General features: G+C 41.8%; 1 protein-coding gene across 1 annotated transcript in view; it reads left to right on the forward strand.

The window, feature by feature from the left end:
* LOC138809870 (uncharacterized) overlaps positions 1-13,548 on the forward strand; it is a 234,816-nt gene that overhangs the window by 113,911 nt on the left and 107,357 nt on the right. The window contains exons 37-47 of the mRNA XM_069996922.1: positions 1,902-2,036; positions 2,513-2,600; positions 3,646-3,784; positions 5,127-5,260; positions 5,387-5,421; positions 5,512-5,628; positions 5,997-6,145; positions 6,819-6,903; positions 7,669-7,725; positions 9,017-9,141; positions 11,986-12,074. Coding sequence (XP_069853023.1) covers positions 1,902-2,036; positions 2,513-2,600; positions 3,646-3,784; positions 5,127-5,260; positions 5,387-5,421; positions 5,512-5,628; positions 5,997-6,145; positions 6,819-6,903; positions 7,669-7,725; positions 9,017-9,141; positions 11,986-12,074 — 1,153 coding nt within the window. The remainder of the gene's footprint in view (positions 1-1,901; positions 2,037-2,512; positions 2,601-3,645; positions 3,785-5,126; positions 5,261-5,386; positions 5,422-5,511; positions 5,629-5,996; positions 6,146-6,818; positions 6,904-7,668; positions 7,726-9,016; positions 9,142-11,985; positions 12,075-13,548) is intronic.

The raw sequence follows: 13,548 nt of genomic DNA on the forward strand, positions 1-13,548 counted from the left end.
TTTTAAATCTATACTTATTAAATTTTGGACAGATATTTTCATCTTCATAATTATAAATTCTGCCTCCTACTTTCAATTAGTCTTATGTCTTATATTAAAAAATTTGTGCCCGGCACTGGTGGCTCATGCCTGTAATCCTAGCTACTCAGGAAGCTGAGATCTCAGGATTGTGGTTCAAAGCCAGCCCAGACAGAAAAGTGTGTGAGACTTTTATCTCCAATAAAAACCACCAGAAAACTGGAAGTGGCTCTGTGGGTCAACTTGAGCTGAAGAGCTGAGGAACAGCACCCAGGCCCAGAGTTCAAGTTGACAAAAAAAAAAAAAAAAAGAAAAAAGAAAAATGCCTTTCATGGATCCAGGTAGCCCAAGATTTTAGAACTCATTTTCCTTCCTATACGACTAAGGATGAAAAAAATATGTCATTCCTGGAGGGCCAGAATACCTTAGGCCTCATCATTTGGCTCAGAAGAGGACACAATAAACTGACAGCAGTCTGTTCTGATTTGCTATCAAATATTCTATTGGGAATTCTTCTGGAGAGCATGTACCTTGCCTTACTCTTTTGCCTTCTTCAACAATTGTTCTGTCTAGACAGGATTTCTGTTAGAGAATGTGTTGTTTTTGTTACCTTGAGAGCAAAGCTGGGAAATGAAACAAAGGCCTATTTCCCAGGATACCTGCCATGGTTTGAAGTATTGAAGAAGCTGCCTTCTGGACAGCCAGGGGGCATAAGCTGGTTTTGTTTGTCTAAGAACTGTGATTTTCCCAGACCACGTGTTCTCTCTGAGATAGTATCAGCCCTCACCACAAGTATCCTTTAGCTTGCTGGTGCTTCACAAATGATTCTTCGCACAGTGATTCACAGAGAAGAGTATTCACAAGGACCATCATATTCTATAGGAAGAACCATGGAGGAGGAGAAAGAGTTTTGTACATTTGCTCTTGTGTAATGGCATGAATACCTACCTGGACATTTGATGGTTATTATTAGCAATATGATTTTGAGTATATAATTAATGTTTATTCTCATTTAATGATTAGTTGTCAGGTTCTAAGCTTAGCCTAGAAGGGAGATGAAGATTAAAGCATAAGAATATATGCCAATTGCTGATAGCCAATTCCGGAGTTAGAGATTTGAGAACCGATGTTCAGATCCAGCTGTAGCAGACAAATCCAACAGACTTTAATAATCTTCAGTCATCTAGCAAATAACTGGAAAAGGAGACATGGCTCTAGTCATGAGTAACAATGCTGAGCAAGAGCTCAAGGCTCTGAGTTTAAGTACAATAAGTACACCTACCCACCCACTCACCCACATCCACACCCACACACACACAATACAAGTAAATAATTATTCCCAAAAATCTTTCTGTATAGTGAAGAGGTGAGCCTTTAGATCACTTTGATGTTAAGATGTAAACACTGCTTTTACTATTTGAGGGAAGATGAGGAGAAGAGAAGCTTTCCGTTTCCTCCTTAGATACAACTGGAATTTTTGAAGTGTTTTGAAATGTAGACCCATGGAGTCCATAGATAAAAATGTGGTGTGAACTAGACCATTATTGAGCCTCTAGCTGTGCAGTGCTAACGTCAGCCAGATGACAGAGGTTTGTTGTACCGTGGATCCGATTTCTGGCGCTGGAAGGTGCAATCTCTCTCCTGCTTCATCTTTGTCTATGTGAAGTACTTAGGAAGTGGCAGGACAATTAAGGGTCAATTTTTAAGTTCTAGAAGGTGTGAGTTCAGTGCATAGGTTTTACCATTAAAATTTAAGCATAGGAAAGAAAAGACTCTTCCTCAGCATTGTACAAGTATTTGCATGGGTTAAGGTACCTAGTATTCTCCTGTTTATTGTCTGGTGTACTGGTCTGGTACAAATGAATTGTGTTTTGTTTTCATAGCAATACAGAGCTTACGTGGCCTTCCCAGACTTTTTCCGGAACTCAACTGTCCTGTGGTGGAAGAGGGAAATGGAAGAGCTCTACACCAATCCACAGAGTCCAGAGAAGAGCTTGAAGTTTGATGGCATGTGGATTGTGAGTGCAGGGTGCTTGTCTGGGTACATATGGTTAGCTGTTGTGTGAACCTTAACTTGTGGTAGCATAGAGGTCACTATAGGCAAGATGACTTTAGTAAAGAAGCTTAAATACTCTTCCATTAAAGCATTGGGTATCTCAGACCATACATTTTCCCACCAGCAGTGTGCCTGGTCATATCTCCATACTTTGTGCCAGGCCTGAGATCTGTGCTGTGCAATCTGTTGGGTGGTCATTAGTCGTTGCTTAGAACTTTGCTTGGCCTTCGGGAGAATGTTTTATAACTTTCCACACAGCCATCCTATGGGGTTCACTTGCTATTTCCTGCTAAGTGTCACCTTGGTGGTGATCCTCCCTGGGTGGCATCCACAGGAAGCACAGAGTGGTGAATAATTTATCCATTGCTCTGTTTATCATTGAATTGATACAATGTTATTGTCTTTACCATACACCGTATGTGTGTGTGACATTTCTAGGATATGAATGAACCTTCGAGCTTCGTGAACGGGGCAGTTGCTCCTGGCTGCAGGGATACAGCACTGAACCGCCCTCCGTACATGCCACGTAAGGACCGAGGGCCTCCTTAATCTACCAAGAGGCTAGAAGGAAGATAACTGCCAGAACTCAGCAGCCCTGACCACTGAAGGCTGGTCTTCATGGTGCTGGGGCTTACTCAGGGCCAGAGACACTAGCACACCAAGTATTTTAGGAAATGTGCAGTTTAGGAGAGAATTTTTGAAATTTGGCCTGAGGTCCTTTAGTAGTTTAATATTACCAAATGATTTTCACAGCTCGATTTCTTAATTCTTCAGGTTTATGATAAATTATTGTCAGGAATGTCATTTAATCCCAATCAGAATAATGAAGCTCAATGACTGGAATATATATATATATATCTATATCTATATATATATATATATATATATATATATATATATATATGCTGCTTGGGCTCAACGGCATCAAAAGTCCTTTGTTTGATCAGTTATGGGGCTTGAACTCAGGGCCTGGGTGCTGTCGCTGAACTTTTTTTGCTCAGGGCTAGCACTCTCCCACTTTGAGCCATGATGCCAATTCTGGTTTTCTGGTGCTTAACTGGAGATAAGGATCTCACAGACTTTCCTGCCCAGGCTGGCTTTGATTACTGACCCTCAGATTTCAGCCTCCTGAGTAGCTGGGATTACAGTCATGAGCCACCAGAGCCCAGCACAAGTCCTTTTTGTTCTTTTTTAAAGTGATGTGACCTTCCATCGATTTTGTTTTATTTCCAAATATCATCTAGATCTGAAAGACACGGACAACTCTTTATACTTTGTACAATTATTGTAAGAATTAAATGAGATAATTGATGTATGAGAGGCTTAGATCAGGGTCTGCCTGAAATCTGTGGGTCGTTTCTGACATCTGTGCTTTCTCCAGTTGTGTTGATGAGGAAAGCATGTGCAGGCACTAATGCAGCTCAGGCACGTGCACTGCTCTTATGAGCCAGGTGAGACAGTGCAGCCCATTCAGAGATGAAGCCTAAGATCCAGCGTTCAATCCTTTATAGAGAGGCCAGGGACCCCGCCTATCAGGGCTGTTTTTGCACATCCTTCAATTTTCTCTTCAGACGTGGATGGCAGGGACAGAGGCCTGAGCAGCAAGACCCTGTGCATGGAGAGCGAGCAGATCCTCCCAGATGGCTCGCGGGTGCGGCACTATGACGTCCACAGCCTGTATGGCTGGTCCCAGACCAGACCCACCTACGAGTGAGTTGTGTCTTCTCCTCTACCCGACATCACCAGGTGCCTGGCAATGCACTTGGAAGACATCAGTGTAGTCATTTTTGTTTATTCAGTAAGTACTCTGAGGTTCATGTGATTATATTTGGAACAACAAAGTGAAGGCATGGTCCCAACACACATGCATAATGATAACAGAAATTAGATCTTTATTTATGTTATTATTTTTACAGGTAGATATCAATTACTATCATTTCGTTACATGTGAAGGTATCTGATGGGCTGCTCAACTCTCTTCATTATTCCAGTAGTCAATCCTCTCTATTGGTTTTTTTTCTCTCTTGTTGGCTAGTCAATTATTCTTTGTTTGAGATAGTGTAGTCGTACTTTGTGAGCTCAGTGAACAATAAAAGCAATAAAAAATTACCCTAAGGTCAATCTGAAGAGGAAACTGATCTTCTTCTATGCTTTGACTGGTGGAGTGCCTGGCAGTTCCTGGTGGCCAGGGAGGGGGGCCTCTACTGAAGCCTCACATGAGAAAGAATCCTTGACTCCTCCACAAAAACAAACTCACTGACCTGTCAGGCCTGATTGAAGAGTTTCATTACACAGCTAGAAAAGTACATATGTAAGTGTCAGTGGGCAGGTATGTAGAAGACATGGTTCTGACTTCAGAGAGTCATGTATATGTTTTGGGGCTATATTGTATTGCAATCTTTTTTTTTATTATTATAAATGGATGCTCTGGCTATTTAGTTACTAATTGCCTTCTACACCAACAGTCTTTCCTGAGGATCCTGTTGTTAGGTTGTCATTTGAGGGTTCATGTCCTTAGGCTGTGTTTTCTCTTGTTTTTATTTTTATTTTTCAGTCTAAGGGCTTGAACTCAGGGCCTTAGTAACATCCCTCAGCTCTTTTGCTCGAGGCTAGCACTATGAGCCACAGAACCACTTCTAGTTTTCTGGTAGTTAGTGGAGATAAGAGTCTCCTGGACTTTCCTGCCTGGGCTGGCTTTGAATCACAATCCTCAGATCTTAGCCTCCTAGATAGCTCGGACTGCAGGCATGAGCCACCTGGCAGGTTGTGTGTTTTCAAATGGGGAAAGAGGTTCAAACTAGGGAACACATAGTCGTGAACTACTGCCTCTACTGGAACAAGGTGGGCATTGTTAGGAACACTATTTTTTTTTTTTCTTTTTAAATTTGGTACCTTCAGAGCAATGTTTGCCCTTCTCTGTTGAGTTGCTTTTGTTGGAAAGAGAATAAGGATAGAGTTCCTAGGTCAGTAGTGAGGGAAGAGGATGGCAGGTGCTCTAGAACCTTCCTGCACCTGCTCCAGCCTCAGTTCTCCCCCTGCTTCCTCCAACCAGGGCCGTGCAGGAGGTCACAGGGCAGAGAGGCATCGTCATCACCCGCTCCACATTCCCTTCTTCTGGACGCTGGGCAGGACACTGGCTGGGAGACAACACTGCTGCCTGGGACCAGCTGAAGAAATCTATCATTGGTGTGTGGCTTTGCTCCCAGGGCTCTTCCCCTCCCCCAGGGCAGGGCTTAGGAGCCTGGTGAGGGAGGAGGAGGAGGAGGCAGGTCAGGAGAGCCTGGCCTGACTCAGCTGTGCTTCTCCTTGCAGGCATGATGGAGTTCAGCCTCTTTGGCATATCCTATGTAAGTGACCTTGGCTCCTCTTGATTGACAGGGAGATGGCACATCTCTGAGAACTGTGCAAGAGGCTTCTTTTGTTGTGTCTTGTTTCAGACAGGGGCAGACATCTGTGGGTTCTTTCAAGATGCGGAGTATGAGATGTGTGCTCGCTGGATGCAGCTGGGGGCCTTTTACCCCTTCTCCAGGAACCACAACACCATCGGGACCAGGGTAGGACGTCTGCTCTCCTCTCCCTGCTTTGTGGCACATGCGCCTCCAGGTGCAGCTCATGCAGTGTGTATTCTCTGGGGACATCCTCCCAGGAACCATAGTCCTCAGTATTGAAAGGATGATTCCTTCCATTAGAAGAAATCATCTCCCGCATACTCCAAGAGTCCATTATGGGGAGTTTTTTCCTTCTGTAGACAGAGCTTTGGTGAACCTTGAGCTATTAATAATGTCCTCTTAAGAAGTATCATCCCTATTTATCTTTAGTTTAGTTGTGTGTGGTTGATAGGAAATGAATTCCAGCAATGATTTCACTAAGTGCCATTGGTTTCCCACAGCAAGTACAGAACCTTCTTCTCTTTATCCTTTAGAGACAAGACCCTGTGTCCTGGGATGCTGCCTTTGTGGATCTTTCCAAGAGTGTCATAGAGACCAGATACACCCTGCTGCCGTATCTCTACACGTTGATGCACAAGGCCAACACGGAGGGCGTCACTGTGGTGCGGCCTCTCCTCCATGAGTGAGTGTCGAGCGGGAATCCTGCTGAGCACTGGGCAATGCCTGTCATACTGTAGGGAGGTAGTTGCTGCAATCCATTTCTCAAATGGGAAAATGTGATTTCCTTGTTGTTAAGACTTCCAGGCAGAAACCATACTACACTTGGTATTAGAAGACAGTTTCCTTGTTGTTAAGACTTCCAGGCAGAAACCATACTACACTTGGTATTAGAAGACAGTGTGATAGTCAGCAATGGTCATGGATGAGAAACTGTTCGTTGAGTGTAGACATTTTGAAACAATATAGGAAAGCATAATTTCTTTCTTTCATATTTGGTCTTGCAAGGACATCCTTACTGTTTATGGCAGCTGGTTATGTGGGTTCAGGCCAAGTGTGCTCAGGTGATGGAAGAGCACATTCCAGGGGAGACGAGAGGGCTGGGAACAGCCTTCCACTGACAATGTGCCATGCTGAGGAACTGTGGAGGTGTTTCCTGGAAGAAAAATGTATCTACAGCATTTCTGAAGTTTGGGGTCTGACCTGTGAATAGTGGAGATTATCTCTTTCTCATTAAAGTCAGTAATGTGTAAAGATAGCAGCTGGATTTCTGACTTGGTATATTCTTGAGTTGTTCTCAGGGCCTTGGGCAGTGCTCTTCCGGGGCTCTGACTGTGACACTTCATTTCCTTTTCCAGGTTTGTGTCTGACCGGGAGACCTGGGCTATTGACAGTCAGTTCCTGCTGGGCGCAGCCTTCCTGGTCAGCCCTGTCCTGGAGCCTGTGAGTGTGGAGACCTGGGATGGGTGGAGGCTCCCAGCTGTGAGGCTGGTGACAAGGGGAGGAGAGGCTGTCCCTTGTGTTGGGTGATCCTGAGACACAATTTCTTATTCTCCCTTCATTTTTTCTCTCTCCTTCTATGCAGTAGTAGTTATCCTTGGGTGAAATTTTAAATTTTGGCCTAATAGTTTGATTTACAGGATGGTCAAGAGCAAACATAACCTCACATAATTGAGGAAGGTGATCAGATTTTCACTAAGTAAAATAAGGAGCACAGTGTCACGTACTGAATGAATGAATTCAGCATGTTCCCATGTCACCATTGAAGCACAGCTCCCAGAACAGCTTGAAGCAATGGGGTTATGTTGCAGCTGCTGGCCAACCCCTCCCTTCTTTCTATGACACGGTGTGTCAGGCAGGAAAAGCTATTTCTTTTCTTCATCTGTGAATGATTAGTATGTTTATTAAAATGCCCCAATGACACCTTGCTCAAGCTTTTTGTATCTGTATAATTTTATTTTTTACTCTAGAACCACTTTAAGTGTTTGCCTCTTTAGAGAGGGGATTGGTAAATCTGTTAGCAATGGCAAGATTTTCCCCTCTACTGTTTGAGAAGAGGGAGGGGAAGGAGGTTTCCCCAACCTTGCTGGTCTCAGGAGACCTGAGGCCCAGGATCCCATTCCATTAGTGCTCTAGAGCCCCTTCTGTATGCAGATTGCTTGATCTGTATGGCACCCAAGCCCACCTTCTATTCGTGTTTAATTTCAGAATGCCAGAAATGTGACAGCGTATTTCCCTAAAGCCCACTGGTATGATTACTACACGGTAAGTTTTGATAAAAGTTTATACAGCCTGGGGAAGGTCGAGTATAGAGGTTTGACCTGAAAGCCCTCAGGTCAAAGGGGGCCAATTCATTTTGGACAAGTCCCTGCAGCCCCAGAGCCTCAAGTGTTTTTACTTCAACTGAGGTTTCAGACTCACTTTAAAGAAGTGTCTAGAAGTGACATGTGAAGCATCTCTCTAAATGTGAAGTGTAAACTTGGTCCTATATTTGCCTGGAATGGCTGGTTTTACACATGCTTTGATTTATATAATGGATGAGGGAAAGCATTAATTTAGGTGTGATTTAAAAATTTCAAACATTTTAATTAGGAGAAACTCATTATGAAAATGAACTATATAAACTATTTAATGACTTACCATGTTAACACAAGACTGTCAGTTGAAGGAAGCTATGGTGGTGGAAGACTAGACTAAATCACACAGAAAGCTCAATGTTAATAAAGCAAGGAAGTCAGTGAAAAACATTTGCATTGGAAACTAAAATGAAGACTAGAGGGTTCGAATTAGTTAATAGGTAAATGGGCCATTAATTAGTATTCATAAGTTATGGGATATCTAGGATATCTGGTCTTTAGGTTAGAGTAGAGATTAGTAAAGAACGGCCCATAGGAAAGCATGTTACACAGAATGTTTTAATGGAATACAGCCATGTACATTTGTATATTTGTCAGTAGCAATTCTTTCTTACCTCTAAGGAACATTTTTTTTAAAGTTGGGCATTTTGTTTATTTAGATACTTGTCAGTGAGTGGAGACTCTTACAGTGGTCACAATTTGATCAGGGGAAGGGATGCTACTGACAAGGATATTTAGCTATGGAGGAGGCTGCTCAAATTTAAGGAAAAAAGGCATGGGTCAGCCTCCCAACAATGACCTGTGTGACCCCAGGCATCTAGTGTTCCAAGAGAAGGTCTCATAGTTCTTTATGGGGAATGTGTTAGGAAGGGAAGGAAAGATTTTCTGACTGCTGAACAGTGCTCTGTGTCTTAGATACTGGTTGTAGAGGTAGTATTGGTTGGTATCTATGAGAGTAGTTCATGTTGCACATGCTGTAATAATCCTAAATGGGACAGGGATTCTTACAAGACATTTAGAAGCCAAACAAGATTTCAATCAACAGCAGGTGAATGGAAGAGTATAGTCCTAGGTGTGTGCCAGCAGGTAATGGACAGGTGTCAAAGACAGAGGGACAGCTGAGATGTCAGGTACCTGCGCTGCTCAGGTTAGGTCTGTCACCTCACTCACCAGCCATCCCTTCCTCCTCCGGCCCACAGGGTGCACAAATCAATGCAAGCAGAGAGTGGAAGGTCCTGCCAGCACCTCTGGACCACATCAATCTTCATGTGCGTGGGGGCCACATCCTGCCCTGGCAGGAGCCTGCACTGAACACCCACCTCAGGTGAGTGGAGGGACCAGGCTCTGCTTTGCATGCTGGTTGCTCACTTATTTTCAGGGAGAGACCTCAATCCCATAGATACCGCTCTCAAGGCCCAAAGCCATATTATTGAACACATGTTCTTTTGTTTGTTTTGTTTTAGTCTTCTTTCGTCTTTGTATCTGAACAATTCCCATGTATTTTAGATGTATTTTTAATGATAGATCTAAAAAGTGACATTGAAGCAAAAATCAGACAGGCACATATGATCAGGGTGCTTCCGAAGTCTGTGTGAATTGTACTTGCCCCAAAACGTATTGATGAAATCATTGCGTAAGGTATATGTCAGCTGTCATCAGGAGTTGATATTCCTGTTTTAAAAGATAAAAAATGACAGATGTAGGCCCATACAATAATTAGCAGGTACTAAGATCAAATGATCTTGTTGTGTGTTTGAATTATGCATTATGAGCATTGTGTTTGGAGATTTTTTTTTTGTTTTTCCTTAACAAAAGCAAAAAAACCCCCAAACTTGCTGTGGATATCTTTAATGTCACCATTTCACAGATGAAAGAAAGGCTTAGTGACTTGCTGCCCCATGCCTTGTATGAAGCTGAACATATCTAAGATTCCTGTCTGTCTGATACCATACATTATAATGTAGACCCTCTGTTACGTGACTTCAGAGATTCTGATAGAATCTGAAAAAATTAGGGTATTTACAAATAGAATCCTACTGTGTATATGATGTCTTTTCTTTATCTACTCATCTGCTGGTGGTCACTTAGGCAGATTCCGTAATTGGTTGTTATGAATAGTTCTTCCCTAACCACGGCTGTGCTGCTGTCTCTACAGTAAGCTGACCTGTGCTTTCAGGTTTGTAACCAGAAATGGTATGGCTCAATCAAATTGGAGGTCTCATTTTTCTTTTTCTTTTTTTCTTTTTTACAAGCATTTTATTAGATTTAGTTTTCTAAATTTATTTTTTAATTTTTTTTTATTGTGAAAATACTATACTGAGGGGTTACAGTTACATGAGCAAGGTAATGAGTATATTTCTTATCAAGCATTGTTGCTTCCTCTTTTGTTTTTCCCCTACTATCCCTTCCCTCCCACCTCCACAACTACACTCTCCCCTGATCTTCTGCCTATATTGTAAAGTTTGTTTTTCAACATGGTGTCTTGTATATCTCATTGATACAATGGGTCAACCTGTATCCCTATTTAAACCTTTTGTTTTTTTCCCTTTCTCTCCCCAAATTAAACATCAAACACAGTGAAAACAGGAGTTATACCGTGGGGGAGGAACATACATTAGAAACAATAGCAAGAAAGGAAAAAAAAACACTTGTGTCTTGGGGTTCATTTCGCTTAACTTCTTGTTATCTGGTCATATGTACATAGCTTTTGACCTTTTCTCCTTGTCCCAGATATATACTAGTTATTGCAAATAAGGGAAACCATGGGACCTATTGTGTTAATATCACTTTTTGTGACTGGATGAACCCCGGTGTATATACAACCATCCAATTATGTTCCAATTTCATCTGTAAAGCATGTCTCCAGTTTTCTAGAGACTGCTGCATCCCCATTCTGGTCATTTCAAATTATATACATGTGATTTCTCCTTACTGCAATTTTGATTTCTGTTTAATGTTATTGAATATTATGATTATATTTACATTTATAAGTATTATAATTATTAATAAAATCATAATTATTTGATGCCATGCATTTGAAAATGCTTTCATCTGTATTCCTTGGGTTATACAGGGATTTATTTGTGCAAGTTTCCTTCATGCTGGCTTATTACTTGGTATAATTAGTGATGTTTCAATGTGTTGGTAGGGACCCCAAAGTGGGTCTTCCTTATAACTGCAACCATATTTATGTCTTATTGATTTTTATTGAGTAATTCATGTTTAATTCACAGGAGTATGTGTTGTAAGTAATGTAGGATTGAGTAGTATTTTAGTAGACAGTCTTCCAGATTGTCCCCATACTTCTGGAAGCGTCCTCCTGTTTTCTCATAGGATCTTCACTTTTGTGTCACTTCATTGCTGCTGTATTTGGGGGGATGTTTCTAATCTTTTCTTCCTTACTGAGTTCTCAAAGGTCAAGAGTTGTGATTAGCATCATTTTTGTTCATCTTTGCATATCATGAACTGTTTAGCATAGAACACTGTAACGAGAAGAGATGATGGTGATGGTGGAGCCTGACCTACATGTGGAAGGCTGAACTGGGGCAGAGACAGTAGGGAACCCCAGAGCAGTGAGGGGCACAGGAAGGGGGAGGAGAGGGGAAATGGAGAATATTCTGAGTAAACTTGCTTGCTTTCTCCCTTCTCCACAGCCATCCAGTTCACCATCTCTTTGAGTTATAATACAGATGACGAGACTTTTCTTTTTGTCAGAACAAAACAATAAGTAGCTAAGTAAGAAAAGTTGCCATTATATAAATTGACTTTCCTTTTGAGTCCAAATGTCCTTGGGGGAAATGGTGTGTCTCCCTTACATCAGCTGCCTCTTCTCCTCAGATGTCATCTCTGAAGAGAACTGGTGTACTGTGCCCTGTTGTCTGGGATTTTCTTCTCTTTCAATAGTTTGTGACCAAATTATAGTTGCAGCCACAGCTGTGATTCTGATGCTCACACCCTGGCTTCCTCTGTGGATGTTCATTGGGAACTCATGAGGTAGTCTGTGCTCTGTGTCTGTACTGATACTAGACTAAGATGCACCTTGTATTTTCATCTTTATCCCTTATAGAGAGCAGTGCTATATAATTTCCCAAATGAAGTTTGATGGAAGCATTTGGTAAAATTCTTGGGCTGCCATTTTTGTCTCTCACATGAATCTTGTCTCCTGCAGCCGCCAGAACCCTCTTGGTCTTATCATTGCCCTGGATGAGAACAATGAAGCCAGAGGTGAACTTTTCTGGGATGATGGGCAGTCAAAGGGTGAGTGTTGTTCTGGGCACATTGCCTTTTCCAAACCTGCGTGTTTGCCTTTGGCCCTTCCCTCTGCTGCCCCTTCCCTGGGAGAGCATTCTCACCAGGAACAATAGCAAAGTTCTTGAAAAGAGGGTTTTGTTTCTAGTTATAGCTTTCAGAGGTGGTAGCGGGTGAACCAGAGATGACAGGAGAGCGTGTTTCTATCTCTCAGAATTTTCCCTTGGCAGGGATATGTTACAGGCACTCAATTGCTAATGTGTACCTGGAAAAAAATGGATTGTTCTTGTCATTTTTCCATATTGTAAATATCTCCCCTAAGAAAGCAATTAACAGATGTTGAGGAAAAGACATGCTTGTGACAGTGAGGCACAGAGGACGCCCTTTCCTTCTCCATGTGTGTCTGGCTGGGCTTCTGCACATGGTTCTGACTCAGGTGTGCAACCTCCTTGTGGCTGTAGCTAGGACATGGAATCTAGGTACAAATGCCTCAAAAGCATTAGGAAGAGAAATCATTTCAACTTTTCAATGGTGGGAGAAGGCAGAGCAGTATAGGTTGGTTTTAGATACTCTTATTAATATCATCAATCTTAAGTATGGCATTCTAAAGTGTCTCTCATTTAGACACGTACTTAATTCACAAATATTGAATGTATTCAAGGTGAGTAACTTGCATGTGTACATTATGCAACTTGGATTTCTTATTATTGGGGGTTTTATATACTTTGGCCAACATCTTCCCATGTGAGCTACCCCCACATTTTTTAGATTCATATGTAAATAAGACCTCAGAGTCCTTTTTGTATCTGCTTTATTTCACTGAGTGTCACAGACTCTAGATTCATTCTGTGTAACAGACTCTAAGATTTCTGGTTTTGATGGCTAATACCCCAATGTGTAAATTGTCACAATTTCTTTACTCATTTAGCTGCTGATGGACATATGCGTCACCTTCACATCTGGGCTATTGTGAACAATGGATTAAAGACTCAAAGTTAACGGGTGAAAGCATAAAACCCCTAGGGAGAAACGTAGTGTGAAACTTTGTGGCATTGCTCTTAGGAGGAATTTGGGGATATATTAGAAAAAACAGAGGCCTAAAAAAACAAGAGCAAAAATATTAACAAGTGGTACCACATGAAACTGAGAAGCTTCTGCACTGTAGAAAAAAGCAATCAACCCAAAGTGAAATGGAAACCCAGAGAATTACAAAAAATGTATACAAATCACATATCTGATAAGATCTAATATTAAGAATATGGAAGGAGTTTTTGTAACTCAATAGATAGAGAATAATAACTTGATTTGGAAATGGGCAAATTATCTGAATGGATATCTTTGCAAAGAAGACACACAATGGCCAACAACAACAAAAAAAGAATTGTACCAAGAACCAACAATGAGCAGAGAAATGCAAACATAAAACTCACAATGACACATCACAGCATTGTTAGGATAGCTGCTGTGGAAAAGATAAGGGAAC

The sequence above is a fragment of the Dipodomys merriami genome, unplaced genomic scaffold (assembly GCF_024711535.1).
Source record: "Dipodomys merriami isolate MVZ:Mamm:240054 unplaced genomic scaffold, mDipMer1.0.p SCAF_5, whole genome shotgun sequence".
NCBI classification, from domain to species: Eukaryota; Metazoa; Chordata; class Mammalia; order Rodentia; family Heteromyidae; genus Dipodomys; species Dipodomys merriami.